The 24,799-nt window shown below is 39.2% G+C and overlaps 1 protein-coding gene across 3 annotated transcripts in view; it reads left to right on the top strand.

Annotated features, from left to right (window-relative positions):
- The window catches only part of PARD3B (par-3 family cell polarity regulator beta), a 1,417,836-nt gene that overhangs the window by 1,263,009 nt on the left and 130,028 nt on the right, over positions 1-24,799 (top strand). For all 3 annotated transcript variants that reach the window (XM_006889111.1, XM_006889110.1, XM_006889109.1), the window contains exon 20: positions 6,582-6,717. In XM_006889111.1, coding sequence (XP_006889173.1) covers positions 6,582-6,717 — 136 coding nt within the window. The remainder of the gene's footprint in view (positions 1-6,581; positions 6,718-24,799) is intronic.

The following is a 24,799-nucleotide window of genomic DNA, read 5'->3' on the forward strand; positions in this document are numbered from 1 at the left end:
AACAACAACAACAACACAACTATGTGTTTTTTATCTATTAATGGGACAGTAAAATTACAATATCCACAAAAAAGGGCCAAAAGAAGAAATCATAATTTTGTTCTTTCTAATCCATAACACACCTACTTTAGGTAAAAGAAAGGAGTTCTTGTGACCTAATTGTGTTGCCAACTGAAAGATTAGCAGTTCGAATCCCATGCCACTTTGCAGGAGAAAGCTGAGCAGCTTCCTTTAATAAATATTTACAGCCTTGGAAAGCAGGTGGCGGGTTGCTGAAAAATCAACTTTACGGCACTGAGTTTGGTTGGGAGTTGGAAAAATAAAGCACGACTAGTAAATGCCCAGTGAGGACTGGGGATGAGGGAACACATTCAAGGTGAAGCCCTAGTTTGTCAAGGAAGGGTTTGCATACTGTTAATATATTTATAATATTTGCAGTAAAGAAGATAGCATGTTTTGCATTGAAACAGCCTTCTATGACTTATGGACTTTCCCTTGTTTTGTTCCTTCTCTGTGGCCAGATTTCTTTTCTGGGTAGACAGTCATGTTTTTGTCAGCCATAGGGGATTTTCAGAATCCTAAATAGTGTAGTTTGCATTCTTGTCTCATTCTGTCTTTTTTGGAGAACAACAATCTGATCAAATCCATATTTTAAAATTTGTGTATTTATAGGCATATGGGAGAATAGTTAGCAGTTAAAGTATGACTCCCCTGCCCCCTTCCCACCACAATGGTTGGGAATGTGTGGGCTTTTTCCATTTTTTCCCCCCTTTTTACTACAGTAGTACCTTATCATTTTCTTTTCTCCCCCTTGTATTACTGATGACTTCATTCTGCTTGAATTCCATGCTTCACTTTCTTTGGGGTAAACTAATAGATTATGTATGTGATGTTTGCACCGTGTTGATTGAACTCATCTGGTGAGTTTGAACGGAGCTCATGAATTCACGTAATCGGCAAAGGTCTGTGCATTGGATACAGACATCATAGGCAGCTGGAATGACTCAGGAGCAGAGAAGCCTGTTCAGAATAGGGCTGCACTGCTTTCCCTGCCTCACCCTGGTCCAGAGAAGCAGCTCTGACTTCTTTTTCCTTATTATCATCTTTTTCAAGTGCTGAAAGAAAATTTTAAGTTAAAGGGACAAGCATAGGAAAAAAGCAGAGTTAGAACTTTTTTGGTGAGTTTTAAAATCCACACTGAAGAAAAATTAAAGCTATGTGATCTATGATCACAGAAGTTTGAGGTATGTTGGGTTTTTTCTTCCTTAATCAGAGGTGTCAACTGCTGAGTGTCTGTGATGTATGCCTGGGAAGCTCAGGCCCTGAGCTTACTGTGGTGAGCGGAGAGTGGAAAGGCTGGAGCAAGGGAATGAATGATCCTGCCTTCAGTCCATTCACTCCTTTCTTTTTATACTTTAGCGGTATAATTTTCAAATGTTTTAGTAAAATTGTAGGTTACCTTTTCCCATTGCTTTCTGTTATCTCATTTTATGAATTTAAGCTTAAAATTCAGCTATCTTGTTTGGGGATGTCATGATGATGGCCAATCTCCTTCTGTGCAATTTAGAGCCTTGGCAAACCAGTGAGAAGTCCAACTCTATGTCAATTCTGACTCATAATTAGGGTGGCAGGCAAGGTTTTCCACACTACCTATCTTTCCAACTCTGCCTGTCCCTCCCCGCCCACTTCCTTCTATATACCCGTACAGTTGTTGTTGTTGTTGTTAATGCGCTTTCAAGTCACCCGCAACTCCTAACAACCTTATGTACAGAAGCTCTGAACCCTGCCCTATTGTGAGCCAGTCTCACTGTCTCTGCCACACCTTACCATGTCAATACATCTCATCAAGAGTCTTCCTCTCCTGCGCCATCCCTACACCCTTCAGAGCCTGATGTCCTTCTCCAAGGACTGGTCCCTCCTAGCCACATGCCCAAAGTATGTGAGACAGAGCTTCAAAACCCTAGCCTCCAGGGGGAAATTTGGCTTCGCCCTCTCCAAGACATACCTGTTTGTTCACTTGATGGTCCACGGTATGTTCAATACTCTTTTCTGCCACACGTCCAGACCAAATACGTACTTAAGACAATGAGTGTTCTTATGATTCATTAAAAAAAATAAAAAATAAACTTGTTGCCATTGAGTTGATTCTGACTCATGGATATCCCAAGAGTTTCAGGGTGGAAGTGCATAATAGAGGTCTTTCATGGCTATTGTATTGTATAGATTGCCAGATTCTCCTTCTAAGGTGGTTGTTGTTGTTATGTGCCGTCGAGTCACTTGCGACTCATAGCGACCCTATGTACAACAGCCCTAAACTCTGCTCTGTCCTGTGCCAGTCACACTGTCTCTGACACACCCATCCCAATTATCCCAGTCACTGAATCAATCCACCCCATAGAGGGCCTTCCTCTCCTGCGCTGTCCCTCCACCCTCCCAAGCATGATGTCCCTCTGCAAGGACCGGTCTCTCCTCACAACATGTCCAAAGTATGTTAAACGGAGTCTCAGTATCCTTGCCTCCAAGGAGCCACCCGGTTTAACCCTCTCCAGGACAAATCTGTTCGTTTTCCTAGCAGTCCATGGTATTCTCAATACTCTTCTCCAGCACCACAGCTCAAAAGCATCAATTCTCCTTCTATCCTCCTTGGTCATTGTCCAACTCTCTGATATATAACAAGTGATTGCAAAGACCATGGCCTGTACCAGATGCACCTTAGTCTCCAGAGAGACACCATTGCTCTTCAGTACTTTGGAGAGGTCCCTAACAGCAGACTTTCCCATGGCAATGCACCTTTTAATTTCCTGGCTACTGGTGCCAAGACTGTTGACTGTGGAGCCAAGCAAACTAAAGCTGTGAACAATCTCAATCTCTTCACCATCCATCCTGATGCTGTCAGTTGGTCCAGTGGTGAGAATCTTAGTACCTTCTAAGGTACTGCTGGGCAAATGAAAACTCCCAATCTTTTCTTTAGTAGCTGAGAACAAACTATTTTCACCTCCAAGGTGCCTTGTGACTCAATAGCTGTTAATAACTGAGTTAAAGTACCAAAATTTGCAAACCATACGTACATCCTGTTGTTGCTCGCTGTCGTCCTGTCTCCCTCAATTCATAGTGACCCTGTGAACAGCAGATCGGCAGCTTGCCTCATCCTGCTCCATCCTCACTATCTCCACCATCCTCAAGTCCATTGTTGCAGTCACTGCCACAGTCCATCGCTTTGAGGATCTTTTTATTCATATATACTAATTTATTTACAAAGTTCAAAGACATTGTTTTTAGACCATATTCTTCCAATTTCCCTCACTCCCCTCCATCAAATGGTACAACTCTATGATGAACACACACAGACACACACCCCCCGGCACATCCTCATCCCTCTGCTTTCACCCTCCCTCCGACCTTGGATCCTCATACTCGTTCTACAATAATGGTTTTATATTTGTCTTTGTGGGACCGAGTTAGTTCACTCAGCATAATGCTCTCCAGTCCCTCTCAAGTTAGGTAATAATTCGCAAAATAATTTCTCCTGTGTGCTGCATAGTATTTCATTGTGTGAATGTACCATAATATCTCAATCCATCCAATTGTGGTTGGACATCTGAGTTGTTTCCTTGTTCTTGCAATGGTGAATAACACTTCTGTGAACATTAGTGTACAAGTCTCTGTTTGTGCCTCAGTTCTCATTTTCTCAGGGTATATTCCAAGCAGTGGAATAGGTGGGTCATATGGAATCTCTATTTTCAGTTTTTTGAGGAAGCACCAAACAGCTTTCCAGAATTGCGATTTTTCAATCCTGGTTAGCCTCTGTCTTTCCAAACATGTTTTTTTCTAAGTACTGAACTCTCCTGACAACATACCCAAAGTAAATAATGTGACGTTTTGCTAGCCATCCCTCTCAAAAACACCCTGGTTGGACTCCCTGTATGATAGATTTGTTTGTCCTTTTGGTAATCCATGGTATATTCAAAGTCATTATTTTTTCTATGGTCTTTCTTCTTTGGCCTTTCTTCTGTATTCATTATTCAACTTTTAGATGCATAGGAGATAATTGAAAAGACCATGGTTTTGATCAGGTGCACCTTAGTCTTTAATATGACACCTTTTTTTTTAGCACTTTGAAAAAGTCCTTGACAGCAGATTTTCCCCCCAATGATATGTTTTATTGATTATGCAGAAGCACTTGAATGTGTGGATCATAATAAATTATGGATAACATTGACAAGAATGGGAATCCTAAAACACTTTACAGTGTTCATGCAAAACATATACAGACTGAGAAGTAGTTGTACAAAAAGAACAAGGGAACACGCAAAGTTTAAAATCATCGAAGATATGCTTTGAGGGTATATTCTTTCTCCATGCCTACTCAATGATGATCACGTAATTTGAGAAGCTGGACTATATAAAGAAGAATGTAGAACCAATATTGGAGGAAGACTCATCAGCAGCTTGCATTATGCAGATGGCACAACCTTTCTTACAGAGAGTGAAGAAGATTGGAAGCACTTACTGAAAAAGATCAAAGACTATAGCCTTCCATATATATAACACATGAACATCAAGAAAACAGACATCCTTAAATGAACCGATAAACAACAGCATGATAAATGGTGACAATTGAAGTTGTCAGAGATTTCCTTTTCCTTAGATCTGCAATCAGCACCATGGTAGCAGCAGTCAAGAAGTCAAAAGACATACTGCCTTAAAAAAAGTTGCACTGGGAATATACATCATAGTCAACTTGAATTACTCAGAATGAAGGAAGCCCTGGTGACACAATGGTTAAGACCTTGACTGCTAATTAGAAGGTCAGCGATTCAAGTTCAGCAGCTGCTGAAGACCTGCTAGCCTGCTTCTGTGACCATTACAATGTAAGTAACCCTACTGGGCAGATCTGCTCTATTAAGTGGAGTCACTGTGATTCTACATCAATTTGACGGCAAGCAACAACGTACTTTCTTCATCTACATAGTAGAGCGTCTTTAGGATGTCTCTGTATTCACCAGCACTCACTTTTTCCCCCTAATATGCTTTCAAAATAAAAGGGGGAAAGAGCATGTAACACCTAATTTAAGTGAGAAGCAGGACAAGGAAGTTGAGGGTCACTGCTTGTCCACATTAATGGACTGCATTCCTAAAGCAAGCTGTTTCCTCATTTTGGGCCTTATGTTTCCTTTCCTTCTACCTAGAATTCTCACATCTCACTTAGCAAGCTATCGAGTTGTGCATCCATCAAGACTCAGCAAAAGGCTCACCTCCTCTGTGGAGCTTTCTGTGATCTTCCTCCCTGGCCTGCTCTCTCCTGTCAAAAAGAACATCCACCCTGTCACCTGTGGAAAGGAAGCATCCTCCCTCAGAGTTCCTGTGACTCTTCTAACAGCCCTCCGTGGTGGCACTCGTCAGTGTAGCATTATCTTCTGGAAGCCTTTCTGTCCCCAGTGCCAGACCATGAGGTTTTTTTAGGACTGTGAATTGTTTCTTTTTACCTTCCCAGATGTTAACCTAAACTGGAATACAGCAAGGCCCTCAATTATGTCTCAAATGGACCAAAGAAGTTGTTTGAAGGTTCAGATCTGCTCATTATTCCCTTTTTTCTTACTAACGCTGAAATGTATTATGTGTGCCTGTTGAAGAGATCATGACAGATAAATCTACGTTAAAAGGAAGCTACTAGTCAACCTGTCTGTGGTGGAATAATGAATCCGTGTCAAAACTTTGATTATTAAGAAAGCAGCAGCGGCTAACGTTCAGAGAAGAGAACCTTAAACAAATAACAAGATGACATGTCCTACCACCACTGACTTGTTTTGCTCTTCTGCTTGTACCCTGACATAGGTTATACCTTCTTTCTTCCCCTCTGTTCTTACTGTACCCATTTACCAACATGTCCTGCAAACCTGCATTCCCCAAAGCCATGCATCTCGTTAAGATGAACATTAGCAGATGTCAACTGCATAACACATTCAACTGTTGGGTTAAATAATTGGGTCTCTATTCCAAGTAAGCGGATTGTTGTTGTTAAGTGCCATCACGTCAACTCCAGCTCATAGCCACTCTCTGAACAGCAGATCTTAGCTCTTTCCTGCATCATCCTCATAGTCTTCAAAATGCTCAAGTCCAAGTCCATCTTATTGAGAGTCTCCTCCTTCTCTGATCCTCTGTCTTTCCCAGCTTGATATCTTTTTCTAAGTACTGCACCCTCATGACAACATAGGCAATGTCTATGAGACAAAGTAAGCGTGTGAGCGGTATTTGTGTGAGAAACTGTCACACCTACATACATTTTTATCACTTAGGATTATAAGAAAAACAGTGATGCCACTAAGACAGCTATCATGTCTTACTTTCTCATTCCAAATTGCCAATTCTAATTCAGAGGTTTGGATCTTTGGAGTTAGCATAAACATATCAATGCCTTTCTTTTTTAAATTAAAAAAAAAAACCAAACACACACACCCCTTTATCCCAGCTTACTTAAATTAATTCTTCAAAATTTGAACATCCTCATTTTTAATAGGAATATTAAAAATAATTTTCATAAATAATGTTTATATCTGGCGGTGTTTGTTTCTGTTCTGCAGTGGACGATCCATGGGTGGAAGTTCTGACCGTATCCAGAAGTTAAGAAAAGAGTATTATCAGGCCCGGAGAGAAGGTTTTTCTTTATATGAAGAGGATGAAGGAAGAGTAAGACCTTCTGATTATGACTTTCACTGGGTGAGCACATGCCTGATTATAATCACTGAATTTCTCTTTACTGAGATAATTTAAGCAGAAGAATATGACTAAGAATGTTTTGTACATGTCATTTTGTACATAGGTTACTCGAGTTTCAAAGATATGAGCATTATCCAAACCACAGCCGTCTTCTCCCTCAAATGTTGTTTACATAAAGCAGACCACACAAATGTACAGTAGCTCATGCTAATTGCTCTCACATTTATTCCCTGGCATACTGGTATACTCGCTGATTGGGCTGGAGTTAACTATTTTAAAGAGAACAAAGGATTTTTATCACCACATATTGAGTTTTAATTCTTACCCTCCTTCTCACAGATCTTAGACATCTGGAAAAGTATTAACAGAGCATACAAGATAAGCCAACTCTTCTTTGGAAAATAGTTATTAGCAGTAAAAAAGCCAAAACACATTTCAAAAGAGTAATATTCAGACCTATTGCGTATATGTTAGATTTAAGGCATTCACATTCTGCTGATCTTACCAGTGCACTAAGATCATGTTGTTTTGAGGTAAGATCAGTCTCATGTCACTTGCCAAATCCTTCAGCATTCAGGGAACATAGACTTGTGACCATGGAAGAGATACTTTCTAAGTTTTCCAAGATAGCATGATTACTTCTATTGTCCTTTTTAAGAAGGCAAGGCTGCCTCTACAAAATACAATTAACTCTTGATCAAAAATATGATGGGGGAGACTGCTTAGAGTTAGTTTAAAAGTACATACTCCATACTTAAAGTCGTGCCTGACACAGAGGCAGTGCTCAATATCCATTTGCTCTCGTGACTAGCATTAGTGGGGCAGAGCTGAGCAGGGTAGCATTAGTGTCTTTGCTGTGAAATGGTTCTCTCTGGCCATCTTTGATAACTACTGCCTTCCACTACAGATGTTAGTGCTCCTTTGAGAACTCTCTCTTGTGGCCAGCTCCTTTGATAGACAACTCTACCAAAAAGAAACCTCCTTTACTCTGAGTTACATGATCATATTCATACTCAGCAGGTCAAAAGTGGGAAGCTAGTGCCTTCCAGCTCTCAGTTCTGTGCTGTGACATGTCACACATGCCATATGTGGCGCTTAGCACTTCTGCACTGGTGTTTGAAAATCGCTTGCAGGATCTCCCCATGTTTTGCAACTGTTGTTCTCATTCTTTGCTGTCAAGTGTCTTTTGACTCACAGAGATCCATGTAAGCAGAATCTAAGCCACCAGAGAACCCTGTAGATCAGAATGAGCAACTATTTATTAGTTTCATTACAAATGTTAGAATGAAGCAGAATCACATTTACAGAGCAATTGCTATCTCATTGAGAGAGCAATGAGTCTTTTGATGTCTCAGTAGGAAAGGAGAAAGATCCCATAGGATAACAATCTAACTAACAATTTTGAAAATAACATTTTCAAATTTGATCAAGATGACCACCTTCAATGAGAGAAGTGATCCACTTTACGGTAGCTTTAGATTCCTTTAATAAGACAAGCAAGCTTAAACTTCATGAGACTTGAGAGCTTCCTCTGCCCCTCACCAATCCTGAACATGTAATTAGACCCTAGGGTCCTGCCTTTTAAAATAAATCTATTTTGGGACAAACAAGTGTGTAACTGTGCAAAGAACTGGGGAAGTAAAGAAGTATCTCTATTTTAATGTGTGTTTCCCATGCTTGGGTGTCTTGACCTTGCCAAAAGGGGCTGATCTGACATTTGCAAGACAATGAGGGACAAAGACTTCCCCAAGGGATATTTGTAAATGCATGGTCCTAAGAGACAAAAAGTGACCTTGATGATCATGTGAGATACTCCAAACTAGACATTAGAATATCAACATCAGCATCATTTTCCCTCCCCTTTCAAAAAACATTAGTGTCTTTTCCTTAGCGTATGCCTGAGAAATTATTCTGAAGTGCTGCTAACTTTGGAGAGGTTTAAGAAAGTAACTTTAGAAGGTTAGCATTTCATTATTGCCAGGCATACTCAGCCAAGCTGAACTTCAGTCACTGTGGGCGCTTGTTAAAGTCAGATTGACATTCTAAGTAAGTGGAGGGGGGAACTTACAGAGGGAGACCAGGTACCTCTCCAGGTAATAATCAAGGCTTCTGACCCATACTTCTACAAGTAGGCGTTCGTTTGAACCACTTCAATGAACAGCAACATATTCCAACCTTTCTTACAAAACCATTACATGAACCCATGTCCCCAGAAACAACTTGCATAGGCTTTCAGATCCTGACACTTGGAACCTCAGCTTGAAAGACCTGACATATGTCTTTTGGAGTCATTAGAAATCTGAAATACTGAAAAGAAAACTAGGAAGAGAAGTTAACAAAAACTTCTTTTGAATAAATTTAGTAAGACGTAAAAAAAAAAAAATGAAATTCTGCTCAAAAAAATCTTCAAAGCCTAAATGACAAAACCAACCACCTGAAAGACCACTGTTGTCATTGCTAAACACCATCAAGTCACCTCCGATTCACAAGTAACTTTGTCTGTGCATCATAGAACTCTCCATTGGGCTTTCAAGGCTGTGACTGCACAGAAGCAGGTCACTAAGTTTCTCTTGTGAGGCACCGCTGGGTGGGCTTGAACTGCCAGATTTAAGACTAGCTGCTGAGGTCAGCAAAAGAAAGGCAGACACTCAATGAGATGTAACAATGGGCTCAAGTCTAGCAGAGAAGATGAAGATGGCTTAGGATAGGGCAGAGTTCCCATCTATTAGTCATAGGGTCACTATGAGTTGTAGTCAACTGAACTCCACTAACAACAACAGTCAAGCCTTTAATCATTTGCACCTCCCAGATGCTTCTAAAAGACCATTGCAAAGATTCAAACCTATTGCATTTCCCACACATGGCAATCCTCTAGTGGGTCAATCTGAGGCTGTAAATCTTTATGGTAGGAGATGTCATTTTTCTCAGGTGAGTGACTGGTGGTTTGAACTGCCAGCCTTTCAGTAAACAGCCCAATAATAGGGATTCCAGGGGGGTATACACACACACACACACACACACACACACACACACACACACATACACATATATATACATATATGTGTATATGTATATGTTTATGATGTATATGTATAAATAAAATATATTTTCTCAGTGACTCTAGTTTTTCTTTGCCTTTCCTCAGTCTTTTTGCACTGGCCTAGACCATCTCATTGGCAGTTCTCTACAATTTTGTATTCTCCCAGAGTCAGAAGGTCTCTCTCTTTCCCAGCTAGAACTGAAAGACCTTGCTCCCTACACTCTGGTATTCTCACATGCTCTAATATCTCTTTTTCTCTTTTTCTGCATTTCCTATTCAGGTTTTTTCATTTGTTTGTTTTTGTTTTGTTTATTAATTTTAATAGACATTTACAGAGGTTTTGGATTTCCATTCATTCATTGCCTCACTTTTCTCCCTGCCCACCCCTCCCCATCAGTTCGCTCCCCTCTCTGAAAAGAGAAAGAAAAGGGAAAAAAATAAGTTTTAACAATCATATGCTTCTGTCATACCATATTCACTTGGTTCATACCAAGAACAAACAGTTTTAATAAGTATTTGTTTGTTCTTAGTGTGAACCAAGTGAATATGGTATGACAGAAGCATATGATAGTTCCTCTACCTTGGGAGAATTTAGAGTCTAGCCCAAACATTTCTAAGTCAGAACACCATAAAAACAATAATATATGTGATAAGTGATAGAGTATAGGAGGAATTCACTTCTGTATTCGCACAGTGAGAGCAATTCATTCTCTTGGCATTAGAGTGCATAGTTAGAAGTGCTGGGGAAGATTTGGAGACAATTTGGGAGCTGCCTCAGCCAGCATACAGTGGGGTTTTTCCCCCTCTCTTAAAAATATAGTATCTCTTTTTTTTTTCTTTCCCAAAGGACTCCCTGATTTATTCAGTTCATTTGTCTTAAAATAAATGAATATGCAGAGATAGCAAGGTTTGTAAATGTAGTCATGAAACCTGAAAAAAACTTTGTTAGCCAGTCTGTTCAAGAGCTATTTTCCCACCTAGACTCTAAAAAGCAGCAAAGAATAGGTGGTGAATTTCAATGCCTGCAAGTGAAATGGCCTGGCAAGTCTTTATAGACCCTATTAAATAAGTAAGACAGGTATGCTAGCTGTGAAGTGTTAATTTTTGCCAAAAGAAAACATAATATCTGTTATCTCCTGGTATTTTATTTTTTTTAACTTGTTAAGACTGTCATAGTCTTTTGGCAACAAGATTTTTTTATTAGCATATAAAGATTATCTTCTTATTTAATAGCAGCATGAATATCCTGTAAGTAATTTCAGAAATGTAATGTCTCTGGAATTTTCTAAAAATATTAGAAACTTTGTTATTGCCTTTTTTTTCCAAAAGCTGTAGGACATGTACATTCACCTTTCCTTTTTTAACACTGTGACTAAATTAAAAGAGAAATTGTAGACACATGGATGAGAAGAGAGAGAAAGTTTATATGGGAAAATCTGGTAGTTAAAGCCTCTTTAAACCAACACGGTTTAAAGGCAAATTTCCCATCATAGAAAACGTGGTACTACAACCTTCTGGCAAAGGGAATTGTTTCAGATAGGTCATGGTTGAAACGAAGAAATGGTGGGGTGAATAAATGAAAACATTCTGAAAGATTTGTTCACTCCATTATGAAGATGATCTAGGAGCCAACTTTAGGGAATGTCCTTGGCAACTGATCTGGATAATGAAAGACGTGTATGGTGAATTCATTCAGAGGAAATAGAGAACAAGGATGCTGAGATCATGCCAACTATCTTAAGAAAGGGATTTATGGTGGAATGCATAATAGCCAAAGAAGTAAAAAAATAATTAAATAAATCGGAAGAGTATTTCCTAAACATAAGGAAACAGAGAAATGAATTCCTGCTGTCACTGACTGACACCAAGCTTGAGACTTCTGTATATTTTCATTATCTGCTCTTTAAATGCACATAATAAAAACTAAAGCCATTGATAAATGGAGGAAGACTATGGCAGTTTCCCTACCACCACCAGCTCAAGCTTGATCACTTCCTGAGAAACTTGATAGTAGTATCTAAGCTGGTCATATCAAAGACCAGACCAGACAATGGATCCTGATAAGGGTTTGAGCCTGAACAAAATAGCTAAAACCTAACTTAATTAACACACCAAATTCCAAGAAATACCATCTTAGTCCTCCCGAGGACTTCTATAAGAAGGAACCCCCGACCCCCAGACTGCCAGGGTGCCCTTTCAATCCTGTCCACGTGCTGTGCGGCTGGGTCACTTGGCATCCCTCTCAGACCACGCAGTAAAGGCCTCTTCCTTTCTTGGGACCAGTTTCTTTCTTTCTCTCCCTTGCCCTCGTGCTTTTTTTTCTATCTAACAATAAATAATACTGGATTAAGAAATGGCTCTTATATTGATAAGACAGATACCTAAAGCAAAATGTGTACCCTAAAAGGGAAAATGTGTTGACCTCTTTACTTTAAAATATATATATATATATATATATATATATATTTTATATTGGTTTGCTTTCAAAGTTCATATACATGGTGTTTCACTCTATCCTTCATTCACATTGTTTCATACAGTCATTCCCGTTCATTAGTTTTATAAAATCTGTCTTTCCAGATCCCTGCCAGATCTTTCCCATTTCCTTTACCTCCCTGCCATCCACCCACCAAATGGTGTAACCCTGTGGTTTCCTCCTGCCTATCATCACCCCTCTACTCCTACCCTTCCCCTCTTATTCTTACACATGTTTTACTGGTTATCTATTTCTACAATAAATATCTTAGGCAACATTTTTCCTTATGAGACTGCATTAGTTCACTCAACATAATGCTCTCCAATCTATCCCAAGTTACGTAGTAATTTTCTAACTCATTGATCCTAAAGTTCGGCAGCATCCAAATTTCAGACAAAATTGTGTCTACTCACTCCAGACAGATCATTAAATGTCTGTCTTTATTCAGTTTTACTATTCTCTATGTAGGCATCATTCTCTTCTTGGAGACTTCACCAAACTACCCAATATTGTGGATAAACAGGTATTGGCAGCTTCCAAGTATATCCATCCAGGAAAAATCTAGAACTAATATTCACTGCAGAGTAAAGTGACTTGATTAACTCCGTTTTGGTCACATATCTACTACTGAATGAATCCTGTGTCCAGAATGGTATAGGACGCTTGACAGGCCCACACTTGTTCACAAGATCACCTCTGGAATTAGAAAGTAGAATTGAGCCCACTCAAAATAGATGAATGATTATGTGTAAGGAGACACCCCCCCCCCAACAAGAAATCAAGATGAAGGAAAAATGAATGTTGAACACAATGAGGAGTTGTCTTCTACAATGTCTTATTATAATAATGATACAGCCTTGCTTCATCTTAAGATTTTCAAGAAAATGAAATTACTTGACCTTTATGTAGTCTTCTTTTTTTATCATTAGAAAGACTAATCTTCAACTTGTTTTCATTGTTGGTTAAGTAAAAGGAGAAAGGAGATTTTATTTGCAGGTCCAGTGCTTTGGGGGAACCCTCAAGAACACAGTTTCATTTAGGTATTCATGGAAAGTCACCAGACCTTTTGAGTTTTATTTAAATAGGCAAGTGTTATTTTGATTCACCCAAATCTAAACATTTGACCAAGGGGGGAAGTAATAGAATTCTTTGAAAAGATTAAACATGACTCTTTTATTGACTAGAATTGCTCTATCTAAACTCATGAATTACTGTTTTGTGACAGTACATAATGTATTTGTAAAAGCTCCAAAATGTGGGATGGTGTGATAAAGTAAAATATCAAATATATACACCTGGAGATTCTTTTAAATAGGTACCTATTGTACAATAGCCAAGCCCTTCTACTCGGTGAGCTCCACTGAGCTCTATAAAATATATTTCCCAGTGGCAAGCTCTGGTGGCCTAATGGCAAGAAGCTGCATCCCAGAGGTGCGTGGTTCGAATTCACCAGGTGCTCTGCTGGAGAAGGAGGAACAATCTCCTGTACCAGTCAGATCTGATTTGATGGTTGTTGTTGTTTTTGTGTGCTGTCAAGTTGCTTGCGACTCATAGTGACCCTATGTACAATAGCCCTAAACTCTGCTCTATCCTCTGCCAATCACACTGCCTCATACACAGCCATCCCGATTACTCCAGTCACTGAATCAATCCACCTCACAGAGGATCTTTCCCTCCTTCACCATCCTTCCACACCCCCCCCCCAAGCATGATGTCCCTCTCCAAGGACCTCTCTCTACAACATGTCCAAAGTATGTCAGACAAAGCCCCAGAATCCTTGCCTCCAAGGAGCAGCCTGGTTTAACCTTCTCTAGGGTGAATCTGTTTGTTTTCTTGGTACGCATAAAAAATAATAAAAATTATATATATATTTCCCAATGGTTAATGCCTTCAACAGAACTGTCAGCCGTGTGGTTACCAGCACAACATACAGCACACTCTTCCACCAGAGCTCCTTAATAGAAGCTACTGCCAGGAAATCAAGGACCCAGGTTAGTGCCCTGAGAATTAGTGGATCATATCTCCGAGTCCTCCACCAGCCTGTGGTTCTTCGTGGCTAATCTTTTACCTGTGAAACTAATGCTTTCCCACATCTCAATCTGATCAGTTCCCTTTAGGCAGTGAACAACAACAACAGGCTTCCTTTGTTGAGGGGAAGTGAGGGCTAGATTGCCAGATAAATGAGAGTTGTTCTCAAAGTTTGAATACGTTGTTTTTCACAAAAGATACTTCCCATTTCCTTCACACAACCCCTCGAATTGTGCAACCCTATAATTAGCACCCTCCCCTCCCCCACCCTCACCCCTCTATTTCTACTCCCCCACCTTGGATTCTCATACTCATTCTACAATGATTTTGTCTAAGTCTGCTCGTTGTGGACCATGCGTAGTTTCTGTGACTAACATGGGCCAGGATACCTCAGCCAACCCAGCCTGGTATTCTTTCTCAATACTCCAAAGCTGTCCTTTCATTTTTCTCCCTTCAAACTCCATGAATTTATTGCATTTCAGAACTAAGATGATATAGCAAGTATGGGAGGCATGTTAGTACAATACTTAAAAGTGTGGCTTCAAGTTAGACTGTCAGGGTTCACATCCAAGTACTACAACTTCCTACGTAAACTAAGGTGATTTATTTTACCTCATTTCCCCTCAATCATCTTTTATTTAAAATTAGGATGATAACTGTACTAGCTCCTTTAAATATTGATTAAGTGACAATTAAAGGATTGTCTCACTTCCACAGAAAGCACTGAAAATACATTTGATATGCACTGTTTAATAAAAGACACCTATAAAGGGGAGCTCTGGTGGCCTAGTGGTGAGAAACTGCACTACAATCCCAAAGGCACACAGTTCGGATCCACCAGCAGCTCAGAGGGAGAAGGATGGGCCATCTCCTCCTGTGCAATTAAATTTCCCACTCTAGGGTCAGCTCTGGGTCCATTCTGACACTATGGTATACAACAACAACAACAACAGCTGTTTAATAATAAGGGATCCCTGGTGTCCTAGTGGTAGGAAAGTGCTGTGCAATCCCAAAGGCAAACAGTTCAATTCCACCAGCTGCTCTGCTGGAGAAAGATGGGCAATCTCTTCTCATGCCATTAAACTGCCTCCGAAAACCTGCTGTAGAGTCAGCTATGAGTCAGTCTGACTCCAGGGTACATAACAAGAGCAATGTTCAGTAAAGGTGAGATGTTGAAAATGAACAGAAACGGAAATATTTAGAAATAATGAAATACACTGACCTAATAATTCTTAGTCATTATTGGGGCTCTTTAACTTATCAGCTTCTCTAGTTATTTCAGATTCTTGAGACCGGGATTGTAGGAAGATGTCGGCAGTGGTTGTCATTGAAGTGCCCACCCCTCAGCCCCATAGTCTGTCCTTCCCAGTGGTGAACTGTCAAGGTTCGCTGTCACGCACTTTTGCAAAAGTCCATTGGTCAAAAGGTCAAAATTTTTATCTCTCTCATCTCTCTCCTACATACATTTTTGCTTCAAAAGTGCAGTCCTTTCATCCCTGATCCTGAGGGCACACCTAATCTCTTTAATGAGTTTCTGCTAAAACCAAAGAAGACCAAAGATAGAAAAAAGAAAAGTTGACTTCAAGTAGCTTCTGCTTTCATCTCTGAAAAATAAAAAACAAACAAAAAAAAAATAAGACACAAAAGTCTCTGAAGCAAATAAATACTAAGTTCCAGTTGATAGCTTAACGTATAAGGGATAGGGGAAATACAAAGAGGATATACACAAATTATGATTCCAGTCTACAATTAGATTAGTAGCAATGGCATTGTTTATTCAGTACTCACTCTACCAGATATTATATGAATCCCTCTTGTAAATTATTCCCTGTAACAATCCTATGAGGCAGGTACTTTAATTCTTGTTTACAAATGAGAAAAGTAAGGTTCTAAGACCTTGTATCCTGGTTACACAATCATTGCAAAACTGTTTTTCAAATCTTTGCTAACTCTCGGTGAAAATAGAAGGAAGAAAAGGTATCATAGCAGCTGTTTAGATGCTTTTACATCAGGGGTTTTGGAGGGAAAAGGGCTCTCTAAGTAGCTATTCATAAGCAATTTTAAAAATGTTTTCTACCTCTGCTGAAATACTCTGCCATTATCACTCCTAATTTGTATTTTAATCCAGTAGCATCGAGCCCAAATTTTGGTATTGTTTCATCAGTTCTCTGTAAAGGTCAAAATGAAATCTTTCCTTTTATGCTTTAGTCAAATAAGTTAGGCTACCACTGGCTTAAACCCAAACCTAAATAACAAAAAAGAGAGAAAAAGAAATTTCAGAATCACATTATTCTTCCATAATATGTTATAAAAAAGGATCCTATGCTAGTCTTACATTAAACTGGAAAAGGAACTCTTTTTGCTTCTAATGAGCAATTAATTCCAGTTCAGGATGTCGAGTTTAGAATAGGTTAGCTTCCCCCAAACCACAACTGTTTGTGTTGGACCAGGGTTCAAACCCAAAATTCCAATTTCTACAATAATAGCATTCTTTTCTTCTACTGCAATGGGAGAAATGACCATTTTATATAATATAGGAAAAAACCATAGCAGAAAGTCCTATGAATTCCAGATTTCCGAAAATGCTCTTAAAGCTGTTAAAAATCAGTTGAATATATTTTATTCCAAAAATCTTCAAATAACCTTTAGGTACTAAAATTTAAACATGAAGATGTCTGGAGTAGAAGATCATGATAGCCATCTTATTTATATTTATAGCAGAATTATCACCTTAGTCTTGGCAACAATTAAAATTACATGTCAGACATGTTTTTGTTTGGATCTGATAGCCTGTAATATCCCCTTGCACAGCTTCCTAACTAATCAAAATCAGGTCATGGTAGTGGCCATCTTGTTCTTTCAGTTTAAGGAAGTTTAGAGTTAGAGTCATTCTCAAATTCAGCATCATTTGGTTCTTATTAAGTGATTACTAGTGTGGTGTTATGGGAAAAAGAAAACTCAGAGCCCTTCTCTGTAACAGAGAACGACTCTAAAATGCTGATAATCACTATAGAAATGCTGGAATTTCCATTCTCCGTGAGAAAAATCACTACTTTCGAATGCAATGATAATGATACCTATACCTACTGTCAATAACTTTACAACCCTCCTCTGAATCTCATTAATTTCTCTGTTTCATTCTGAGCCTAGAAACCACAGTGCTAATTTTCCAAGTGTTTAGGAGAAAGTATAAAAGTTGATACCACTGAATTTCAGCTTGTCTGAAAACTTTCCTTTCCATTTATTCAAGTAAATGATCTAAGAAGAACAGATATAATGTTGTTATTATAGACCATTGAGAAATAGTTTCTTTTCTACTTTCGAGATAAGACTTGGATCGTAAAGTAATGGAGTACTTGGGTTTTATCTCCATGAAGCTTTCTTCAAATGATTTAGCTCATTCCGTGTCATCTCTCAACCGGCCTATTACCATTCCCTCTGCAGCAAAGCCAAAGCAGCACATGAAGGAGATACACTTTTTGCAATCATTCATTCGCTCAATGGTTTACTCATTTACAGTTGTTGTTGTTGTTGTTATGTGCCGTCGAGTCGTTTCCAACTCATAGCGACCCTATGCACAACAGCCCTAAACACTGCTCTATCCTGCGCCAACCGCACCGCCTCTGACACACCCATCCCGATTACCCCAGTCACCGAATCAATCCATCTCATAGAGGGTCTTCCCCTCCTGCGTTGTCCCTCAACCCTCCCAAGCATGATGTCCCTCTCCAAGGACCCGTCCCTTCTGGCAACATGTCCAAAGTATGTCAGACGAAGCCCCAGAATCCTTGCCTCCAAGGAGTAGCTTGGTTTAATCCTCTCCAAGATAAATCTGTTTGTTTTCCTGGCAGTCCAGGGTACATTCAGTACCCTTCTCCAGCTTAATTTATACACAACTGTATGCTAAACTTAACAATGGCTGCAATGACAGACACCAGCAAAGAAAGAAAACCTGACCGGGGAGATGTGTGTGGAGATACTAATGCTCAGAAGTGTCTCCTTCAGAGAAACAATAGGAAATGTTGTAGAAGAAAGACTTTTCTCTCTCACAACCTGATGCCTCTCCCTAATGAAACTTCTGGCTCACTCGGCAATAATGGATACCCTCAAACCATGTGGAGACACCACCGTTTTTCAGTTTGCCTTCCTGTCTTCACTAATTGCTAGTCCCAGATTGTTTCTGAATAGCAGCTTTATTGTAATGTTAATTTTTTATATTTATCATTTCCTTTTGTTTTTCTTCATCTATTTCCTATGGCCCAGGCTTCCTGTTTTCCATGCAGTTCCCATTAGAGTAATTTCCCAAGTTTAAATGGTTAGACAGCACTTCAGCAGTGATTGTGCTATACGTGTATGTGGTTATAAGGAATCAGACTCTCGGTCCAGGGAAAGGAATTGTGGCCTCATAATTAATGTGAATGATGGCAGGAAGAAGACTTTTAACCTAGTACTTAAATAGGTGATTGGGGGAGGGGGGAAATGCTGTGGGATTTAGACTTTGTGGTTGACCTGTGGTTTTAGAGCTATGTTGAAATTTCCCATTTATGGAGGCGCATAACTTACTCCTTGATAAATGTAGGTGCATATATGTAAGATGAAAGAATGTAATATTTAAATGCAGCACGATGTGGGGAGAAATGGCAAATAACAAAGAATTTTTGTCTAAAGCTTTTCACGTCTTCCCTTAATTGAGTCATCAGTTCAGTTTATCAAGAATTTGAGTATCTTTCAATTTTGAATTCTTAAGTCTTCCCTTAGGAGTGGCATCCACTTACTAAATAACATGCCTCCAGAACCTCTACGAACTTTAATAAATGCCGATAGTTGTAGAGGGGCTTCAGTTTTTTGTTCATAGGGTTGCTATGAGTCGTGCTCAACTTGAAGACAGTCAACAACAACAAGAAGTCTTCCCTAGTTTTCTCAAAAATTTCACTCAGCAATACATTTATTCAAACAAAAATTCCAAGCCACTAGTTTCCATCAGATAAGCAACAGATAGTTTTTAAGTTAAAGTGGCAAATAAAGTAGATATGAAACGTAAACAAGAACAGTGGGGGGGGAAGTACCTGCTAATGCCCTACCATCAACTGAAAGGGAATAGTGCTGTTAACCCAAATTGCTCTTGCACTTCAAATTCACCACCTTGGGATTCCCCATAGAAAAACAATGGACCATCTCCTCTTGTGCCAATTAGAGCCTCAGAAACCCACCAAAGGTTCAGCAATGAAACAGTCCTGGCTTGTCAGCAATGACATTGAGAACTCATTGGCAAAAGAAAAGAGTAAGTTCATTTTCACTTATGTACTGTAACTTTATCCTCAGGACTCAAAGCAAATGGTTACCTTTTCAAGTCTTTTTATTCACTATAGGAATTGTATTCCTTCTTTTTGTGTCACTCTGTGCCAGAAATTTACTTGAATCTTGGGATTTAAAAATGCCTGGGGGAAAAAACTTTAATGGTGTATTTGGAAATAATAATTATATACAAGAAAGAAAGGATAATTTATAGGAATAGAAAGGAATATTCTCCAAGAACCAAGCAGATAGCTTTGCTTTTGTCCTTAAGACGTTCTCCTTTGAATGGTCATCTTCCCCCTGCCTGCAGTTAGGAGTCTCTGTCTCCATGTTATTGACTAATGGTTCTATTCACCAGAAAAGAGTTAGACTTCCCAGAGTTTTAGTGGTTAAATTTTTTATGTACAATACCAAACCTTTCTCTCGAGGCACCTATGATAGTTCATTTTGTAATTTCTAAACAAACTTAAGCACCACACTGATGTAATTCCCCCCCCATGATGATTAATTTGTTGAGGACCAACATCTATCTTTGAGGACTTCAGCATTTGTGTGTCACATAAGTCCATCTCCATCAGAAAGATGGAAGTCAGGACCTAGCAAGTAGCATTTCGAACTGTGGGTCTCAATCTGAATTCTTAAGTGATACGGAATAGATATAAAAGATATCAAACTCATTATGATTTTATAAGATTGAAAATTGGCTCTAGACTAAGAATCTGCTTTACCACTTCATTCATAAGAATCATATGGTTCTCGTCACCGTCTGAGGGCTCAAACAGTTAAAAAAAATTTTTTTAATAAAAATACTACCAAATACTACTAAGTCCTCTCTGATATATATTATGAATGAGTTTGCTTTCCTTGATTCTATCTCTCTATTAATAAAGGTCTCATCAATACCTAGAGATAGACACATATACAATTTGCATATTTTAATATTTGTTATTGTTTACCAGACTCTTCCCCAATCAGCAAATCAGTGCCATTGGTACAAAGTTGACTGTCACAACTTGTATTTCCATTACAGACAAATGCAATCAAATTAATTTCTGTTTAACAGGCTGTAGTTTATGTAGCTTTTAAAATTAACATTGAAAAAGGTTATAGTTAAACAGTCAGATGCATTTCAGAGACCAGGCAGCCATTCTTTGCATATACCTGGTTTACTTATTTTCCTGAAGTTACTTTCCGTTTATATTTCTAGTTTTTATCTTGCAAAATTAACACACATGCTCTGAAAATATATGTAGTACATAATAACACTAAAAATGAAAATTTAAATTCTCTCTCATCTGTTAACCCAACAAATGAATAGTATTTTTTGTTTTGGAGTATTTTCTTTTACATACACACATGCACACACTAAGGTAGGGTACTACTTAATTGTTCTGTTATAATGTGAATCTTTTTCCACACTGTCACCTATTGTTCAAATATATAACTTTAATATACACATAGTATTTTGTCAGAAGAATATTGCATAAGACTATCACTTTCTCATTGTTAGACATTTATTTTTGTATTATTTCATGTTATTTATAGAGTGCGGATGGCACAGGATAGGACAGGGTTCAGATCTGTTGTTTATAGGATCACTGTGGGTCATACTTGACTCGGCAGCATCGAACAACAAATAGCTAAATAAATGAATAAATGAATGTCTCTACTCTTCTCTTTTAGACATAAAGCAATCTAAGATGTAATTATTTCATGTAAGAATTTTTTTCAAATTTTCAAGTTACTGAACTTACCCCCATAATGTCGACATGTTTCTGTCTTCCACAATAACATATTCATTAATACAATCAGCAAATGTTAATGTTTTTTGTTTTGTGCCTGTTTCATAGCATTCTGTGAAATGACTGTGCATTTTCATCTTTATTATTTTTACCTACTTAATGTTATTAGGTGCCAGTGAGTTGACTATGATTCAGAGATTCTATGAACATCAAAGCCAAACCTTGTGCTGTCCTGTGCCATTCTAATGGCACATTCTAATCTTTGACATGCTTGAGCCCATTATTGTTGTCATGGGGTCGATTCATCTTGTTGAGGGTCTTCTCTTTAAATGACCCTCCACCTTTCTCAGCATGATGTCTTTTTCACAGGACTCATCTCTCCTAACAACTTGCTCAAGGTACGTGAGATGAAATGCCATCGTTCTTCCCGCTAGGGAGCACCTTGTTGTCACTTCCTCTGACACATTTGTTTGTCCTTTTGACAATCCGTGAGATACTCAATACTCCTCGATAACACCACAGTTTAAATGTATCAGTTCTTATGTCATCCTTATTCATTGTCCCAATTTTCAACTGAACTTGTCACTGGCTTGGATCATGCACACTTTCCTTCATAAATTGACATTGTTGCTCTTTAGCATATTGGAGAGGTCTTGACAGCAGATTTTCCCTCTGCAATACATCTTATGATTTCTTGACTCAGTTAATAGTAAATATAAATGATTTTATTTTCATTTTTAATGACAAGTGAGACTGAATATTTCATATATGTCAGTTGGTAATGTCTGTCCCTTCTTTAGTGAATATTCATTTTGTTCTATTTCCAATAGTTGTCTTTTGCTTTTGTTCCATGTTCTTTCTATTTCTGTTAAGAGTTAATGTTACTTGAAGGCATGATGTTGCTGGATATTTGAAGTTCCCTTGGTTCCCATCACTCCTGGATGCTTGTAGACAGTTGCCCTCATCCGTAGCAGGATGGATGGATGGATGGTTTGGAGACTGAGCAGCTTAGCTTCTCAGGAAAGAAGCCAGAAACCATGAACAATTGCAGTAGGAGAATTTTTCCTCTGCCTAATTTCTTAAATGTCTTGTTTGCTGAAGTTACCACACCGGGGACAAGCATTCAGCACCTTGATTTCCTTGTGATCCTTTCCTGTATCCTTGAATTCTTCAATTGTTAATATTTTTAAGTACTACTATTTCTGTGGTAAAGTACCACTGACTTGCCCTCAAACTTTTTTATTCATAGCAGTGGCATATGTCGGAGCAGAATTGTCCCATAGGGTCTTCTTGACTATGATCTTGGCAGAAGCAGGTCACCAGGTCTTTCTCCCACAGAATCATTGGGTGGACTTGAACTGGCTACCTTCATCCTCACACCACTGCCAATCAAATTAGGAGGGAGCATTTCTTTTCTCTTAGATGTTTCCTTCTACTGGGCCACCTGGGGAGCCTGGGACTCACTACACATGATCTTCAGAGCCACTGCAGAGAGTTGAAAGAACCTCAGTGTTAACCCTATCAACAGCCGTAGTCTCTCCTCTAGTCCAGCCTCTCAAAATAGGACTGTTGTAGTGGTGAGATGTCACCATGCATTCCCTTAAGCTTGGCATGTGGTACCATTTGTAGCTGGTGCTCCTCAGTGCCAACACTGGTACACTGCACCTGTCTCACATGCTGCTGGTCTTCTTAGCAAGAATCTGAGTGATCTGTAACCAATTGCCTGAGCTGCACTCCCGTTTAATCCAGAGTTTGATACCCAGCTGATGCTTAAACATTTCTGAAACAGAGATTGCTTAGCTGTGAACTGAAGCAATAACTAAACCACTTCTGTTAAGTTGATTTCAACTAATACCAACCTGATAGAGTAAAACTTCCTTCGACAGGTTTCCAAGGATGTACATCTATGTTGAAACAGATTACTTCATCTTTCTTCTGCAGAGAAGCTGGTGAATTTAAGAGCCCCCGCCTTTCAGTAGCTATCCAGTGCTTACCACACTGTACCACCCAGGTTCTGAGGCACTGCAGTGTTCTTATGGCTAGAGAATATTTTGATTTCTTTTTTTTTTCCTCTCTCATAGTTTTAAGTCCTAATTGTTCTCTGAAAGGCCCTGAAAAAAATGGCATGTGTTATAAAACTTCCATATTGGTTCCTTTATCATTTTAGGATCCCTATAAAACATAGTAAGAACCTTGGCTTCCTGGTTAAATATCAGTATGGCTCCATTACCGCTAAGCTGAAAAGGCCAAAGATATTGAGAGTCAAATTCTTTTTTGTTTTTTCACAGAAGATACAAAAAATAATTAGAAGGTAATGCTGGGTGTTGTGTTCTTGCAATTATCTATGAATAGATAAAAACTTCATTTTTCTGTCAAGCTGCACTGTTCTAATTGTTTAAAATGAAGAATAAAATCCCTGCCACAGACAGAGATATTAGTTGCATGACTTTATTAGTTTCTACACGGGCTTCATAGTGTGGATGCTAATCTAATAACAAAATTGCATTTAAAATGCAGTAGAAAATTCTCACTGTGGTTTAGAACAGTGCACAAGAGACTTAGAATTACCAGAGGCTGGTTCTTTCTCTCAACAAACTAATATCCACCTTCATTTTCTGCCAACTCCATTTCAAGGAGAACTTTTGAAAGGTCTGGCTGATCCCTTGTACTCAAAACCTATCACCCTTCACTCATATGGGTCTGATTAGTTGGGTGCTACTAGTAGATCCAAAGTATAAGAGATGAAGCTTCACCTCTCTGTCAAAATATGAGACTATTCCATGGAAAGGGACATCATGCTTGGAAAAGTGGAGGGTCAGTGAAAGAAGGGAAGACCTCCCAACAAGATACATTGACACAGTGACTACAGCAATGAGCTCAGTGTGTCAGACATGATGAGGATGGCACAAGATAGGACAGGGTGGAGGTCTGTTGCTCATAGAGTTTGCTATGAGTTGTGCCCAACCGCCAACAAGACCAACAACTAGTAGACCCAGCCCAGCTCTACAATCTGTGGCTCTTTCCCAAATCAAATAAAACACATTGCCATCAAGTAGATTCTAACTCATGCCAACCCCCCCCCCCCCCGCCCCCCCCCGCATCTAGTTTCCAAGGCAGTAAATCTTTACTGGCTGTAAATTCTCCCTGCCCACCTTTCTCCCATGGAACAGGTCGTAAACTCTGATGGCTAATCTTTCAGTTAGCAGGCCATCATGCAACGTACTATACCACCAAGTCTCCTCATTGTCCTTCCTAGCAAGGGGAAATCTGAAAAGTCCTTTCTCAAAGATTCTCTGAGAATCAGGCCAGCTCTGCTGGGATTTTTATTGGTTTCATTTCCCAGGGTCTGGTGCTCTCCCTCCTCCTGAGATCAGACACTCACTGAAGGCCCTTTTGTCCAGTACCCTAAGATAACAATTATTATTGGAGTCTCCTGACCTGGAGTGGTCATCCATTTGAACTTGTTCCACTTTTTGCCAACCTGTCATGAACAATCTTAAG

The sequence above is a fragment of the Elephantulus edwardii genome, unplaced genomic scaffold (assembly GCF_000299155.1).
Source record: "Elephantulus edwardii isolate Elephantulus edwardi_28Jun2011 unplaced genomic scaffold, EleEdw1.0 scaffold00075, whole genome shotgun sequence".
Lineage (NCBI taxonomy): Eukaryota > Metazoa > Chordata > Mammalia > Macroscelidea > Macroscelididae > Elephantulus > Elephantulus edwardii.